General features: G+C 37.9%; 1 protein-coding gene and 1 long non-coding RNA gene across 2 annotated transcripts in view; one reads left to right on the forward strand and one right to left on the reverse strand.

Annotated features, from left to right (window-relative positions):
- LOC146319325 (follistatin-related protein 4-like) overlaps positions 1–13,881 on the forward strand; it is an 84,796-nt gene extending 70,915 nt beyond the window's left edge. The window contains exons 10-12 of the mRNA XM_084729933.1: positions 3,176–3,283; positions 10,760–10,869; positions 11,070–13,881. Coding sequence (XP_084586059.1) covers positions 3,176–3,283; positions 10,760–10,869; positions 11,070–11,772 — 921 coding nt within the window. The 3' untranslated portion in view covers positions 11,773–13,881. The remainder of the gene's footprint in view (positions 1–3,175; positions 3,284–10,759; positions 10,870–11,069) is intronic.
- LOC146319327 (uncharacterized) overlaps positions 11,640–18,777 on the reverse strand; it is a 148,233-nt gene continuing 141,095 nt past the window's right edge. Inside the window, exon 3 of the long non-coding RNA XR_014771540.1 lies at positions 11,640–11,753. This is a non-coding gene — a long non-coding RNA (uncharacterized LOC146319327). The remainder of the gene's footprint in view (positions 11,754–18,777) is intronic.

Consider the following 18,777-nt stretch of genomic DNA (forward strand, 5'->3'; position numbering starts at 1 on the left):
CTTGAAGACCCTGCCTGCCCTCTGAGTGCAGGAGGTTAATGCATCCTCTCTTTTTTCTTTTCTGCTCTCTCTCTCTGTTATCTCAAAGCTTTTTTTTCCCCCACAAATCACATTTGTAGCTTCCTTTCAACAATGGCCTTTAGAACAAGAGAGGAGACACCAGACTACAATGACTGCACTTCTTCCACTGACAGATATTTTTTAATGGTAAAGTCACAATGCTGCATTTATTATCCTCACAGGGGCCAAACATAGTAATCAGGAAAAAAGAGCATATTTAGGACATGTCTGAATGCTAGACTGCCATATTTAAAGGTATTACAAGGAAATTTCATATTTTGTTGTTTTTTTGAGGCCATGAAATATAACATCAAAAATAAAACTATCAAGATAAAAATCTCCTCTTGCTTTTTTATAACTGGCCACTCACTGCAACCGCTGCTGGGAAAATGTAAAAATTTACTAATCTCAAGGACAATCTGATTTGATGGCATGCATTAAGAATAAAGATAAAGTAATAGCTGATCCTGTCACTGATGGTCTCGCTAATCTATGTAGGTCAGATAGAGGCATCACTAACAAATTGAGACTAAAAGAAAAAGACTAACACTTTTCTTAAACCATGTTGAGTTTAAAACAGCAAGATTCTTTGTAAAATAAACATATTTGTCTTTAAGAACAAACATGGACTTTAACAAAGAATAAAGTGTTATCCTTTTACAGTCACTGCTGGGAATGCTTCCATCAAATAGTAACACAATAGTGGAAAAGTACAACAATAATTGTCTTCAAAATAGTAGCTGGAGAAACAGACTTATACAAAAGGTTAAATCAGAAATTTAGATCTTAGCTGTCTTGGATGAAAATATATCTTGTGTACCTTTAAAAATGCTTTATATTTTTCCAAATCTTCAGACTTCAGGAACGACTTCCAGCTGAGACTAGATGAAGGCCGTGAACATGTGCAATAATAAAAGCTTTCATGGTTTTTCATGCTGTTGCACACAGGGAAATTGCACCTTTGTTATCTTTTTTTCAACAAAGGGATCTAACCTTGACTCTCGTGTGTCAGACCTGTGCCAGATAACCTCCCACTGGGCATGAAAACAAACTGCACCCCGGCTAATTAAAGAGGAAGCCAGATGGCAAAGACCTCTGGTTATGTACTCACTTTAACATACTATGTTGGTTTCTTTTGTGTTGCAGTAAATTGGTGGAAGGCAGCATGTAGTTGTCATCTTTTATTCATCCCTTTTATTCCAGTGAGCCTAAATGAGAATCTTGTTGCTTTGAAAAATGTTCTTTGAACTAAAAAGACATTCAGATTTCTTGAATGATGAAACTGATCACCTGAAATGCCCTTTATCATTAGACTTTGTCTTAGTTTGTATTTTTGTAACTATAGTTCCCATGCATCAGGATACAGGAATTATTATGTCACCAAGGATTCAGTGTGTCAGGCTGTGGGCTGCAACTGAATTTTATGCCTCTGTGCCGTTGATGGCCGTGGCCAGAGACATTATGTTTTCAGGTTGTCCTTCCGTACATCCTGTTCTTGTGAACACAATATCTCAAGAATACCATCAACGATAAACTGATTAGATTTTGAAGGTCAAAAGTCAAGGTCACTGTGACCTCACACAGGATGTTTTCGTCCAGAATTTGTTTTCTCATTGTGACAAAATTACACACAAATATCTAACAGGATCAAATGATGACATTTTATACCTAATAGGTCAAAGTTCAACTTCATGGTGACATCATCATCTTGTAATAATTTTGGTACCTTATATAAAATACTCCCAATACCTTTTATTAAATTTCTTCCAAATCCTCATTACAAACATTATATGATTCTGGACAGGCATGCATGTATACTGCAATTTGACTGGTTCATGTAAGCATACAACTGTGAGACAGTAATTCTAGTTTAGTCTGTATTCTTAAAAAATTTATCAAATCAGAAGCTGTTTGCCTGAATTTGTGTGAATGTAGCATTAACCAAACAACAGTCAAAAGGCACACTTAAGTCTTTAGTGCATCAATTAGCTACTGCTGATATATTCTACCACAGATGATGTTTGTCATTTAAAAGGGCAAAAGTCATAGTCAGCACTAGCTAAAACGAAGACGATGTTACCTTTCTTAGGACAAACAATCCTGAAACAGCAAAAGTCAAAACTGTTACGGACCCAAAAGGGTGCATACCGTCACATATCAAACCAACATTCATTAGTCAAGTAAGTCTTTAATTCCAGCTTGAACAGCTACAGTATGTTGGAGTCACAGAGGTGAATATAAAATCCAGTCCATTTCCTCCCAGTCTGCTGGGCTGTGGCCTGACCTCAGTTCTACCTCTGCTCCCATCATGTAGAAAGTTAAACGCATGCAAAGGCAAATTCACATGTACATGCGCACATGCTGAGCTGGCACTTGGCTGACCAGTGCAGAGCAGAGGGCTGGACCTCCCATTACTGAACACAGAGCTTGTGGTCTCGCTCCACTGGTGAGGGTGTCAGCAGCTCCCTGTCCACCCAGCCAGAAGCAGGGTAATGGATTGTGTTATTCTTTGTTGTTGACATTGCAGCAGACCTGAGGTTGAGTACACCCCACCCCCACATCCCTCTCTCTGTCTGTCTGTTTTCTTTTTTCCATTCCTCCCTTTCACTGTCTGTGCAAGTTATTCTCTATTCTTTCTGTTCTTTCACCTGATGTGTGTCAGATATTCTCACCAAATCCTCTCCAGCACTAACAATGTAGAGGAGCACATGTTGTACCTCAGTACAAGATGTGATAACAGCTTACTCTTGAGACTCTTTCATTGTTGGGTTGTATGCTGGGGCCCGTTTCACGTTTGCAACACAATCTGTGACTTGCAACTTGATACAGTTTACTCCTGCACTAGTTTGGACAAATTCAGCCAATTAAAACAAACACCAAACTTGCAAACCCAGCACCACAATGCTGGATGACTGCAGGACTCACAAATTTATCTGCAATTAGTGAGTCATCATTAACCCTTAACTGTGATATGTGTGAGTAATGGAGATGTTTCTCCTGTTTTTAACATATCAGCTTGGCTTTTGTGTCTTTTCAGCACCATGGACAGACCTTCAACTGTATTTAGCTTGAATACCTCATGTAATCAGTTCCTTGTTTTCTCCATCTCTTCTAGGCAGTAGCAACAGATCCTTTTCCAGTGAAGATGCTTTATGACAAGTCACATGACCAGGTGTGGGTGCTAACATGGGGGGATATGGATAGAACACATCCAACACTTCAGGTAAGTGTGTATGTCAGACTAACAAGATCTCTCAGGGTAGAGCAGTTTAGTTTTTCTGTGGTTCTTTGTGGGGGGGGGGGGGTGTTGATACACCAGTTTGGATTGATTTATCAATACTATTGATACATATGATGATAATTGATCCAATATGACCGATGCATAAGATACCTTTTATTTTTAGTCAGAAAATGGTTGAATCATAATTTAGTTGCTTTGTTTGTTTGTTTTTTTAACTTCACATTTAAATGCAACTGAATGTGCTAAATGGACATATGATATTGGGTGCTATTGATCACAGGCTCCTGAACTGAATCAAATCAAAATCATACTGTAGCTGACTTTATTGGTCATTATCACATTCTTATCCAAAGAATCAATATATTCATCTTAATGTAACTTGTGATTTATATCCAGCATTCTTAGCAGCCAAAGTGAAATAGCTTAAAGCTTCATTAGACAGCTAAATAGCAGCAAAGGATCAGTGGCTACTGGACTGACTGCTTACTTGTTATTGTTCAGGAGACACATTTTTGTGTTAGTGGTTGTGTCTGATGCTGTAATCTCAATATAATGAATCTGTTGATTAAAATACTAGAAGCTTAGTTCTATCGCAGCCTCATTTTTAAATCAGGCTGGTGATTATTTACATAAAATCCAGCCTAGTGCAGCTTTAAAAGTAGAAAATAGCCCCTCTTTATTACAGTCTTATTTCTACACCTACTTTTGCTGTGTGTGTATTTGTGAACTCTGATGAGCGATTATCCTGCTGTAAGAATATAATCTGTATAAACTGTAGAAAGTTCACCAAGCGAGGAGAACAGCGCCTTGTAACTAATTGAGCTCTGTTGTGTACCTGCATCCCTGTTTATGTGATAAGTATTTGTGTGACAGCATCTAATCTATGTATGTTTTAGAGCATTTACCAAACCCAGCAAAACAGCAATTCACAGCTGCGGCGCTGTCGGCTTGTGTTGGGTGTCCCTTTGGACCTCTGGTGTTGGAGGCTTCACAAATGAGAAATGATCACAGGTGTGGTTGTATTTAATCCACCTCAGGGGATTGGGTGAGGCGAGGGAAGGTAGAGGAGGATGCAGGGTCGAGGAGGTGGAGGGGAGGGGAAAGGGAACAGAGCTGGTGCCCGTGGGAGAGGTGCGATGCTGTTTTTACAGGGCCAGTATTTAGATGTGTGTGGATGTGTGCGCGCGTGTTCCTGTGCAACAGTGGAGGACGCTGCCACGAGTAAAGCCACCATGGGATCCCATTGTAATATCTGTAATAGACACAAACATGTTTATTGTTCTGCTCTGTCCCATTGGAGGGAAGGATCCCATTATAACCTGTGAGGTGTTGTGTGTCTATTCATTAGAGTGGTTGCAGAGGGATGATACACTCTCAAATTGATGGTTTCTTCAGAGGATCTTTGGAGTGAAATTACTCATTTTATATTCTGAAAATCATTTGCATTGGTTTTGAACACTGTTGGTTTCAAATAGGTTTTTAATACTTAATCAGTGTTTGTGGAGCTGTTAGTGGTACTGTGGTCAGTTATCAAATGGTCCTATAGATAGCACTTCTTCATGATGTTGTAGTGTGTAGTGTTTCCATTTTGCACTGTTATTGCTACGTTATCTCCACCAGGCATAACCTTGCAGGAGATCATGCAGTGGTGTGTGCGTGAGTGTGAGTGTGAGTGAGTGATCCACAGGGCTGGAGCTACCAGTGGCAGTTTGCTGAAGGACCTCTTGTGTTTGCAAAATTTTTGAAAAACCTATTATAACAACTGTTAGGCTAAAAATAAGGCTTAACTCCTCGCCTGTTGCAGGTCACATTCAGGCATTTTCATGGCTGAAAAATTGACATCCACAGAAAAGTTTTGTTTTATGTTAAATCAGAGCATCTGCAGATTAATTCCAGACCTGATATGTTATGATCCACTAAAGTTAGGCACTATATGAGATTAATAAATTTGCTGCTGCGAGTCACCTCTAATGCATTGGTACCTGGTTGCTTGTAATGTTCTAAATAACTAATAAAATGTTATAATACATAATAATGTTTATACGGTTAGGTGAAGCCAGGACGTTCAATTAAAATACCATTACAATATTCTGTGTATCTTAAAGAGAACTGAGACTATACTATAGAAAAAACACTACATTAAATACTTAACTTTAGTTAAGAAAACTGATGCTATACTATACAAAGTCTGTTGCCTGGCAGAGATCGGCACTCTTGTAGATTTTTAAAAGAAACTTTAACTGTGATGGTAGATGTTTGGGATGTAAAGGTGCCACTACAGTCTGGCAGCAAAAAGTAGTGAAAAGACAACCACCCATGTGTGAGTTTTGACACTTTTCTACTGATGCACTAAATGCATGGCCAAGTACACTGCATGCGTGTGTGTGCACAAGCATTCCCCTCTTCTCCAGTATTGCACCGTTTCTTTATAGAGTGGAGGTGTAGAAGCAGGGGATTCGTTGCTGTGTAAGGTGTAAACTCACGGTGTTTATGTCGGAGCTGTTTTTAAACTTCTATCAGATGTTATAGTCTCAAATGAAGCAGAACAATCTGTGAAAATATGTTTTTCATCACAGACAAAACAATTTTCTTCTCATGTAATTTGAAATAATCAGAGTACAGAAAGCAGCTTTGCATAACATTTCTTCTCTTTTTGTGGTGGCTGCCTGAACTGCAGAAAACACATTTCTGTGTTTTTTCCCCATTTCATTTATTTCCCCTCTCTCTGCAGTCGTTCAGGAGTAATGAATAATTAGAGAGCAGGGCATGAATCACTCAAAAATGCAATTGCAGGGAAACTGCATAATGGATTGGAGTCCACGTGGATCACACCACAAATAAATGGTCTGATAATGTCATTATCATTTGGACTGAAAGTAATTGACCTGTTCAGCAGCAGCCTGTCACAGAGGCACCGCTTCGCTTCAGCGGATCATACATGTGTATGAGTGTGTGTGTGTGTGTGTGTGTGTTTGAGCATGTTAATTTGTGTGCTCATGGTGTGTAAATGTGCGTTTGTGAATGTGTGTAGCTGTGCATGTGCATTCAGCTCGGTGTGTGTGGTATTTTTAAGCAGCCAAGTTTTAGGATGGCTCAATATCTCAGTGTAAACATCAGAGGGAGTGTGATTGTCAATTCATTAGAGAAGACAAATGGAGGAATCTCTGCCGGGCAGAGAGAGACATGGCCTTTCAGACTGTCAGTCCAGTCTGAGTCTACGTGCCAAGAAGACATTTAACTCATAAACACTTTGTTTTTCTCTCTGCACACAAACAAGGACTCAGTATTTCTCATCTGTTTTCTCCCCATTTATCTTTCTGTGAGGTTTGCCAAATATGTTTGAGACAGATTATTTAGTAGAAATTAAATCATAACGATGACGATTTAGGCTGGAAAAATCATCATCTTTTACAGTTTAATCTTGTAAATCTTTTCATCAAAATGCACTTTAGTCACAAAGCCACTGTGTAAGCTTTTGTCTTCCTCGTGTTGTGTTTATCTTTTTCTATTTTATTGACCTGTCACTCGTCAATGTCTCTTTAGTGTTCTCAGTTTATCTTTAAAAAAAAAAACTGTTGTTGCCAGTAGGGCTTGGTTATAGTTTTAAGTGTTTTGCAAAACGGTTCTTTTTTGATACCTTACTATAAGATATATTAGCATTTTTCCACAAAAACATAATCAAAAGACGCAAAACTTGCCAAATACCAAAAACTAACACTTAAAAACAATCAATCAAATTGCAGTGTGTGATCAATATCAGATAATATCATGTCCATTTACCAACATTTCTGACAGTATATTTAAAAAACACAATTTCTGTTACCATGTAACACACAGTGTTTTATTAAGGTGCTTTTTGCGATTTATTGAATTCCCTACATGACACAAACACACTGGAGTATTTGAGGACTTCCATCTCATTTGGATGTACTGTAGTCAGATGAGAAGGTTAAAAAAGGCTACTCAAGACTTCTGGAGAACCGGTGTTGTTGAAAAGCAAAAGCTACTCAGTCAGAACCAAATCCCCCTCAGGTATTAGGGCAGCCAGCGAGGCAGGGGCAGCATAAAACTCAATTGGGCCTTGTTGCTGAGTGTGTGGATATGAAATCCCAAGGATGAGCGATGACAAAGAGAAGCCGGTGGCATTAAGTTGAGAGCACCTGCAGCCCTGGAGACCAAAGCAGCTGCCTAATAATACATGAGCGATACTACATTGAACCTCATTAACTGCCGTCATTGTATTCTGCAACTGTTGTAATGACTTTTTTTTTTTTTTAATGAGGATTCTTTTCATGTCTTGCAAGCGGCGAGAAAGCTGCAGATCTATTTTGTTAAAAATGGATGAGATGGTGAGGAGGATCGAGAAATAGAGAGGGGGCTTTTGAGGAGTGTTGCAGCAGTGTAGGAAAAGGAACAACTCTGCAACTTAAACTGCTATTTTTATTTCCCTGCATTTGATAGTTCTGAGGAAGAAATGTGGTGCCTGGCCCCCCATTGGGCATCAAGTAGAGGTTCAGCTGAAGCGGTACAGGCGTAGACATCAAAATAGATTTTACGCTTAGTTCTTGCCTTTCAAAACAATATCCTATGTGCTCTCTAGCAACATTTGCCTCGGCGTCTAAACCTAGAACCTCTTCAATCAGCCAAGTTTCTCCAAGAAGGTAAACTCTGCAAAACCAGTCTGGTTTTACTCTGGCAGCAGAAGTTGACTGGTTGCTTTTAATAAACGCACAGCCTCGTGTTTAGGTCCCATAAACTACCTCTGTCGTCCTTGACTGTGACCTGATCACGCAGGCATGCATGATGAAGCGTGTGTCATGGACAAAGCGCTGCATCGAGAGCCCATCAAAAGTGTACGCGCTCCCCCCTGCACTTTACAAACATGCTGATTCAGTAGCAGGTGTTTGACATGAGAGATGGGGGCTCTTATTGTGGTATGTGTGCTTCGAAGACAACCATCACTGAATAAGATGCTTTATCAGAGAACTGAAGTGGGGCCACGTTTCATCAGCTCGAGTCATAAACTGTAGATGTTTATCTGCTCCAGGATGTATGGGCACGTCACCTGGACAAGCTCCGGCTGTTCAGACCGGAGATATATGAGCCGTTATTTCATTCACAGAAACCAGCGGCATTCTGATGAAGCTGAAAGGTCACAGGTTTAACGATCACAACAGTCACATGTCAGTGTATCTGTGAGCAGGTCACTTAACTGTAGCCCAACTGAGACTGGATTTATGAGGCTCATACTGATGTTGGCATGTTGGAATTTATAAATAAGATTATAGGGATAGTTTGGCTTATTAGAAATAGGGTTGTATGAAGCATACTCACAGTTTAGAGAGGCAGCAGGAGTACTGGTGTTGGAAGCAATGTACTGCAGTTGATTTTGGCAACCTGAAAAAGATGGACAATATCAGTTATACATTATATTTTAAATATTTCCATTGCTTTACCTCACAGTTCATGAGTCATTTTAGCTTGCAGAATGTGTGAGCTGCTTGTCTACCACTGTCTCGATCAGTTACTTTGTTTGATTTACAAAACTCACAGATGGTCAGAGATGCCTGCCCTCTTTTGAATAGAATGGAACTAAATATCACTAGTCCTGTGGTGTTCAAAGCTCCAGAAAGTACATGTGAAGAACACAACAGCAGTGTCTCTTTCCAGAAATCATGACCCAAATACTCAAAATAATTCACAGACCTTGTTGTGAGCAGTTTCATGTAGGAACTACTTTCTTGCTGCAGTAGAATCTACTGGAACTACTTTCTTTCTATTAAAAAGATAGTAGTTCCTATGTGAAACTGCTCACAACAAGGACTGTAAATTTAGCTTGTGTATGTGGGTCATGGTTTTCGGAAACAATTGTTCACATGTATTTTATTTTTTTTATTTATTTATTTTTTTTGTTAGCATTGAGCACCTCAAGCCAAGTGCCATTTAGTCCTATTATATTGAAGAGAAAGCAGACACCTCTATGGCTGATATCTCCAAAACTCTGCAACTCACACCAAAACAATTTAGATGGATTAATAACACTACAGGCTAGAGGAAGATCTGTATTTTTGGTTTGGTGGTGAGCTCCTTTTTCCTTTTCAGTGCTCTCTTGTGGACAAACTATAGAACTGAGATGCGGTTTCTATCCAAATTAACATTTAATTAACATTTGTGCATTGCAATTTCTTGTTAAATACTGGCATATTCATCCATACCAATTCATCTGGAATAAATGTCAGCCTGGCCGACTAATTGGTCTAGTTCTACACTAAACCTCAAAAGTTAAAATGGTTCTACCAAAGTACAGACATGTCTTATTTATTGTCTTGATGGGAATATTAGTTTTGTCTTTTTGTAATTTTAGATTACCATCCAAATGAAAATTTTATAATGAAAGAAAGGGTTAATAAATATCTTTGGTCCAAGCTCACTGTTTCAATACAGACTGTATCTTTATTAATCCAATCTATTATGTCTTGGTCACACTGATAAGAGACTCTACATTCAGTGGAGTGAAAGCACAGATTTCTCCTCTGTATTTTCCTACTGAATGCAAATATGTGGTTATTTATACTGGCTTTTATATACTGTGTGGGTCTATATGGTAGCAGATAAGTAAGAAGATGTTGAAGATTTGTAAGAGATGATTGAGAAGTGGTCACCAGAAGTCTGTAAATATCTTGGTCATAGTTCTGTTATATAAAAAAAGAGGCAATTCAAGGAATTGGTATATAAAACAAAAACATTTGTGTCTATCTAAGAAAAATGAACTATGTCTATTGCATCATCACATTTTTTTTGAATTCTCAAATCATGACATCAAAATCACTCATATTATTGTTAGATTCATAAATTAATCCTAACTTTGTGCAGTTACAGATATTAGAGATATTATAGAATAATTTTGTAAGAGACTTTGGTAACATATTCATCTGCAATTATTTTTGGATAATTGGTTAATTGGATCATTCTTGTTGTTCTTTTGGCCACGTCATCTCAATTTTTGTCAGTCTCTGCTGCCAACAGACTATAAAATAGAAACTTTACCATCTATATCAGTGGTTTTCAAAGTGTCAGACTATGAGCCTCCACTCAGACAAAGCTCAGAAAAACATGCCTGCTTTTAACTTCCTGTGTGAACACTTGAGTTAAAAAAGCCTAAAACTGCTGTTCAATGTAATTTAAAACAGTATGTGAATATAAAAACAAGGCTTCTACATAAGTAAGAAAAGAAGTAAAAATCACCAAAACTATGTCATAGATCATGGTACCCTCTTAATATCTAGTAGATAAAATCTGATTGTTCGAAATCTTTTGTGCGCTTTGTCACTGAGCCTCACCTGAAACTGTCTGGTGTGTCTCACTTTAAAATCCTCCGCTCTACATCCTTGTTATAATCTCCTTATACCTTTGTGCTGGTGTTTAATATTCATAGTGTTCTATGTCATTTGTCTGCAGGTAATTCCTCAAGCCAGTGTCGGAGAAGTGCATCACGCCATCCGCACAACTTTCCAGAGGGTCAATGACTTCTTCATTCCTCCGACCAACCTCATCATCACTCACGTGAGGTAAAACAACACACACCCACAGAGTCACCTCTGACCTTTAAACACAGGTGACCTCATTGCTCGCTCATCACAGCCGTCCTTCTGAAGTAAAGGAGAAAAGAGCAAATGAGAATTCTAATGAGAATTTCGATATGTGTTAATCACTGCCGCCTAAAATCTAGAAAGGCTATTAACCTTTCTTCTGAACTTTGCCGATTTAGGTTCGCCTTTGTCTTCCTCAAAAATGAACCTGCGGTGCACAAGATCGACCTGGAGACCTTCCACCGCGTCAAGACCATCAGCCTGAAGAACTACAGCTGCATACCACTCAGCATGGCCTACACACACCTGAGCGGCTTCTACTTCGTCCAGTGCCAGAGCAAGAGCCACCTGCAGGCTCCGCCCCAGCTGCTGATCGACAGCGTGACAGACACCGTGATTGGTCCGAACCTAAACGTCACAGGGCAACCTTTTGTGTCACCGGATGGCCGCTACATCGTCACGCCTGACCCGCAGAGCTCAAAGCTGATTGTACAGACAGTGTCGTTCCAGGGCAAGCTGGGTCTGAACCAGGAGCTCGACGAGCCCGTCGCCGTCTCTGATCTGGCGTTCCAGCCCTCCTTCACAGAGTCCAACCAGCACGTAGTCGTGGCCACCTCGGGCTCAGGCACGGACCTGCTATTTGCCGATCTGTCTTCGGGCCGCACTGAGGTTCTCCAGAGCCTCAAGGAGCCTCTGGGCCCACAAGCCTGGCCCTGGGGAGGCCCCAACAGAGTGGTGGTCTCCAGCGGGTTGTTTGGACAGTATCTGGTGACGCCGTCGGCCGAGTCCCTCTTTGTCCTGAACGGCAAACAGAGAACGCCGCACTGCGAGGTGTCAGACATCAAGAGAGGGAACACAGTTGTCTGGGTCGGCGAGGTATGAGTAAAAAAGAAAGAAAAAAAAAGAAAAGAAAGGAGACATAGGATTAGGGACATAAATGAAAAAAGGAAAAGGAAAGATCAGGCCAAATTACCTATAATAAAGATTTATGTTGTGGACTCAACCCTGGGACTGAGCAAGAGGGACACACGCCTGGGTTCATTGTAACAAAAGTACACTTAAAAATAGAGTAATTGAGAAAACATAAAGAAACCCTGTTGTGATATTTCTATTGGGAGAAAGTGTCAATGCCGTTCAGTGCAACAGTGATCTATGTGCACTTAACTATACAGAATTGTACATTATTGCACTTCCTTCCATGTTATCACAGCAAATAGGTACCTGAAGAGGGGTTATAAACGAACTATGAACTATGCACAATGCTCACTTTTTTTAGAGTAAAAAGCTTTCCGATTTTGTTTATCTCAACAATGTTTGTCGTTCTCACCAGTGCTGCATATAATCACCACAAACTGTCCGTCCGTCTGTCCTGTCTGCCTTTAGTGTCTGTGTGTTCTGAGTCCTTTTAAAAGCTACCAACCCATCTGTTTACTCGCCTCTGTCATGGTATTGTACTGTATCCTCCCTCTGAGAGCTCTCATTCTCCTCATGCCGGCAGAGGTTGGCTTTATGCACACGTGTAATACCCTCTATTTACATTGTCTATCCAAAGAGCCCAGTCGGTCCATTAGCTGTCAACAATGGATGCTTCGCTCGCGGAGGGAGCCTAACCAGAAATGAGCAGTACATCTTGTGGTCTCTTGCAATGGTATAATCTGTCCCCCGCTGTCTCTCACATTTATTCTGTACCTGCAGCACAAACTCTGTGCTGTGGAGCCTGAAAATGCCACTTAGCAGATTCCCTCAGGGTAATGACTCCGGTTTACACTGACCCACATGCTGAGGCCGTGCCAAAAGTGGCATCAACTCCGCTATCTGACTGGCTGTGAGCATTTGTACATCCTCCCAGAGAGCCGTGCATCGAGATCAAACGCAGAGGCAAGTAGACTAAACTCGCCAGGTGGTAATTATTCAGCTTTACTTCTTTGTAATGCAGAGATATATTTTTTATTAATTTCTGTCTATCAACCATGTATACACAGGAACAATATGCTGTATCTCAGAACACTAGCAGCCTGTTTCAAAAGTAGGGATACATTTTCACACGCAGTAGCAATACATACCATTTTAACCATTCGCACTATTTCCAGGAATACTGCTTATTGTTTAATTACTAAAGTGACTATAATAGCCCAGTTTTCTTTACTATTATGATTAAAAATATGTATACCTACTTTTGAAATCTCGGTATTATCTGTCTCCAGGCAGTAACCGAACAAACACCAGCAACTCTCCTTCCTCTATCAAAATAGCAGATCTGTTTTCTCTGTGTGGTTGAACTGCATCATCTTCCGTCTAATTTGCTTTTGCCATTTAACGCTAATCATCATAATGATGATGCATTAGCAGCAACACAGCACTGCTGCTTCTCTGCAGATGTAATAATATTATCAGAAATGACTGCAACCATACTGTCTCTTAAACATTCCTGCCTCTCGACAGTAATGACGAGGTGTGTGTCTCAGTCAACACACTTGATGGCTCTCAGATATTGGACTAAAATGGATGCCAATTTGGGGCAATAGCTTTTTCTTTATTTCTTTTTTTCTCTTAATGCTGCATAGCCTTTCTCTGTGCCTCCCAGCCTCAAACAACAGATTAAAAATGAATGTCCTCTGATTCAGCTGTCAAATGTTTGTTTTCTTATTATAGATTACAAAATAACACAGGAGCTCTTTTTCAATAAGCTGATTCTCCATAGCAGCTAAAAAACAGTATTCTCTCTAAGTATGCATTTACAAGAATAAAGAAACTTTTAGTAATTTTGCCAGGCATAAGAAAAAATAAATCAGACTAGGAAGCTTTTTGACATTTTACATCATGAAAGTAAAGTCAAAATGTCAAGATTTGAGAATAAAGTTGAAATGGTATTTCAGCTTTCCTCTCAACATTTCAACCTTATTCCCAAAATGCTAAATGAAAAAAAAATCTTCCTCTGTTTTATATTTCTAATACTGACAGTTTGACTTTATTCTTGACATTTTAACTTTATTCTCAAAATGCAAAAATGCACAAATTAGCTAAAGGCCAAAAAGTGTACAAAGATATATTCCTAAACAAGACTTGCCATTAATTTTATCAGCTAAAAACAGTAGACTATAGAAAACAGCAGCACTAATGTTCAGTAAATCCCTGCACGGAAAAAGATATGTGCTAAAATAATGTTGGAAAGTTTCCTCGTTCATATTCATTGCACAAATACTCACAGCCTTTAGGATTTTGCAGTTGTTGACCTTTTTTTTGCAGTGTCAAACATGTTCAAAAGACGTGAGATTTAACTCGAAGGCCACCCAAAGACCATGATGTCAAAGTCCAACTATAGGGTGTCCAAACAGTCTGTCGGAGTCCTTTAAATCCAGCTGGAGTCTTGTTGAGTATATCTGCTCATGTGTTTTGTCTTGTTTTTTTTTACCCAGAAACAAACAGCAGCCCAAATTAAATATTAATCATCCTCTCCTAATACGTACAGTAGTTGTGCCTGTAACTCCCCAATGCGATGCAATGTGTAGGGTAGAAACCAAGCTATGTAAGAAAAGAAAAAAGTAAACACAGGAGTGAAGCAGATTTGTTGTTCTTGTTTGTGATTTTAGGTATCTGCTGCTATTCTGCCATGAAAATCTGTTTCTGGCACGAGAGCCTGTTTGATGAACTTCTTGAGGGTAATGACTTAATGATAATGTTTCTTAGACCACTGTTGCACTGAGGAGAGAAATATAATACCTGACATATATTTATATTTATCGGATGGACGTTTGTCAAATTGGTAGCCCAGTTTTCTCACTGTGTCAATGAATAAAAATAATCTTACTGTTAAAATATTCTGGCTCTGATGCTTCCTAAAGTCACTACTGTCCCATCCAAAGTCACTCCCCAACGGCTCTAAACAAGTAATCCTCAATCCAAGACATGCATGTAATGAAAATAGACCTTTGACATGATTATCATTGACCTCTCAGTGATCTCTCACAGTCACATACGGTTTACAGTTGCTTGTGAAAATGTCACTTTTCTGCCCTGTCATTGTCACGTCCGTCAGCTTATCTCTTAAAGTCGATTCAGCAGTGCGACACCGCTACTAGAGCCAAGGAGAGCAAGAACAAAGAGACTGCACCTGCGCTTACTGATAGAACTACATTATTGGCTAGCTCATGTTGTTTTGTTTGGATCTACCTTCAGTGTCACATGACTATTTCTCCGTACCTCTCCCTTAACCCTCGAAGTAAAGGGGCTGCAGAGCTGAACCGCTTGGTGTGATAGACATTGATAGCAACCACTGTTGTAGATAACATTGTTCATGTTTAGAACACGTTCAGACATGACAAACCTGACTGTACAGTTTTCTTTATGCATTTTGTGTGTTCTGGTTTATGAGGGAATTGTTTTGTAAGAAAAAATCGAATTAAATATATTGTAAAAATCAGTCGTTTGGCAGTGTCTCAATGAGTTGGTGATTGCGACGAATGATTGTTATCAATATTGATTATAATGCAGATTACTCTCATTTACAGTTAAGTATTTAAATGTCAAAAGATTTTTTTTTTTATTTAATTGAATGTTTTATTACAGTAAATATACTACAGATTTCTCCTTTAATCTTTTCATCACTACTGCCAAATGTGATTCAGAAAGTAATTCTCTGATATGAGGGAAATACATGTCAAAATAGAGCTGAAACAATTAGTTAAATTTACAGATTTGTCAAGCACAGAATTTTGATGTCCCATACATTCTCAATAATCAAGCAAAACGCCAAGTTTCCTCAATGTGAGGATTTGCTCCTTTCCTGTTTTTAATCACTGAATCTTGACAGTAGGGCTGTACGCTGAGCAAAGAAAAAAAAAAAAAAAAATCATGTGACAGATATGAGCCACGACTTCAGAGGGAAGGGTTATTTCATTTTCACCGAACAAAACTAGAAAAATGATGATGGTGTGATTTTTTTCCTGGGTTCTGTACCAAACAAGCATGTGCTCTTATGTCTGGAGAATATTATTTGTAGGCCGGGGCATCTCTGTGGCACCACAATGCTTCATTTATAATACATTCATACATAATATACATTTTACCTTTATCAAAAAATTGCAGCTCCTGTGATTTGGATACACACTTTGCCATGTTGTGATTCAGATGATATTCTGACGTTCAGTCCTATTTTACACTGTTAGACAAAACAAGCAATTCCACCTTCACCATTGTCTGACATTTTATAGAGTTTATTCATAATAACAGCTACATGCTGTGGTAACAATTAATTTAACAGGTTTTTAACCTAATAATTTCTTGGAAAAACTAATGTAAGTTGGTACAAATAACAGGGAAAGAACTGCTCCATTTAAATTCATGCAATAATTCATTAATTTAATTTACTGTATAATTGGAAACTTTATTATTCATATATGTTGAATGAAAAGAGCCCAAATTGAACACTGTCACCATTTTCACTATAATTAGTATTAAATTATATGGTTCAGAGGAAAATATAGACCCCCCAAACATTCAGTAGTTCATACTGCTAAACTGATATTAGATATTAGAAGAAAACTTTGGCTTGAGGAAATTGTGTGTCAAAAATTGTGATTTTTCAGTATTTTCTGACATTTTATAAAAGAATAATAATAATAATTGGGTTAATCAATGAAAATAATCATCAGTTACAGACCTATATCCAGCAGTTGATGAATAATGCAAAACTACAACATGAAAAATGTCCACAATAAACAATCCACCTCCTGTACAGGTATCAAAAGTAAGGAGACTGTGCTCAACAACGCTTCATCCAAGACGTTACTAAAAAGAAACAAGGTACAAAATCGGAGTTGAATGTGAGAGAAGGTGAACTGCGATCATTGAAGGTGCTTCATGTAGCATTTTCACACCAGTAAATCATTACCACATACGGTACAATGCAAACGCTCTACAGTGTAATAACTGTAAATAAAGAGGACTATCTGCACGACTTATGACTACATTCATAAACTGTGTGCAGTTTTATAAAGTCTTCAGCAGCAGATGAAAGTAAAAACAGATGCAGACACCAGCCATGAATACTAACAAGCTAAACTGTGTTGGCAGAAAGCCGCTGCCTTACTGTGAGGGCAGTGTGACTGACAACAGTCAACTGACAACAGTCAACAGATTATGTTTATTTAGTCTATTTTGAGACATAAAAACACATTTCCCTCACTGGCATCATAATGTGTACCATAGAGGGATATGACCATACATACATACATACATACATACATACATACATACATATGAGCATACATACATACATACATATGACCATACATGCATACATACATACATACATATATACATATGAGCATACATACATACATACATATGAGCATACATACATACATACATATGAGCATAAATACATACATACATGCATACAAACATACAAACATATGAGCATACATTCATACATACATACATAGATACATACATATGACCATGCATACATACATACATATGACCATACATACATACATACATACATACATACATACAGACATACATACATATGGCCATACATACATATGACCATGCATACATACATACATACATACATATGACCATACATACATACATACATACATACATATGACCATGCATACATACATACATGTGACCATACATACATACATACATACATACGACCATACATACATATGAGCATATATACATACATACATATGACCATACATACATACATACATACATACATACATACATACATACATATGAGAATACATACATACATATGACCATGCATACATACATATGAGCATACATACATACATATGACTATGCATACATACATATGAGCATACATACATACATATGAGCATACATACATACATATGACCATACATACATACATACATACATACATACATACATATGAGCATACATACATACATATATATATAAATTCTTTTTATAATTCTTTTTAATTTAAAATTTAAAATGAATTGTGACTTATTGTTGTTATTGAATATTTTTGCATATGTTTATGAAATAAACAATGTTCAAATTGGAAAAGGAACGTTCTTTTTCACTTATGCACCATTATGGTACAAGGTTGCCTACAGGCAACAAACCCCAAAAACTTCCAAAAGTAAAAATAAAAATAAAAATAAAATTTCTTCAGATTATGTTTATTTAGTCTATTTTGAGACATAAAAACACATTTCCCTCACTGGCATCATAATGTGTACCATAGAGGGATATGACCATACATACATACATACATACATACATATGACTGTACAGACATACATACACATACATACATATGAGCATACATACATACATACATATGACCATACATGCATACATACATACATATATACATATGAGCATACATACGTACATCTGAGCATACATACATACATACATATGACCATACATACATACATACATATGACCATACATACATACATACATATGACCATACATACATACATACATACATACATACATGCATACATATGAGAATACATACATACATATGACCATGCATACATACATATGAGCATACATACATACATACATACATACATACATACATACATATGACCATACAGACATACATACATACATACATACATACATACATATGACCATACATACATACATACATACATACATACATACATATATATAAATTCTTTTTATAATTCTTTTTAATTTAAAATTTAAAATGAATTGTGACTTATTGATGTTATTGAATATTTTTGCATATGTTTATGAAATAAACAATGTTCAAATTGGAAAAGGAACGTTCTTTTTCACTTGTGCACCATTATGGTACAAGGTTGCCTACAGGCAACAAACCCCAAAAACTTCCAAAAATAAAATTAAAAATAAAATTTCTTC

This window comes from Lutjanus erythropterus, chromosome 11 (assembly GCF_056507025.1).
Source record: "Lutjanus erythropterus isolate fLutEry1 chromosome 11, fLutEry1.hap2, whole genome shotgun sequence".
Lineage (NCBI taxonomy): Eukaryota > Metazoa > Chordata > Actinopteri > Lutjaniformes > Lutjanidae > Lutjanus > Lutjanus erythropterus.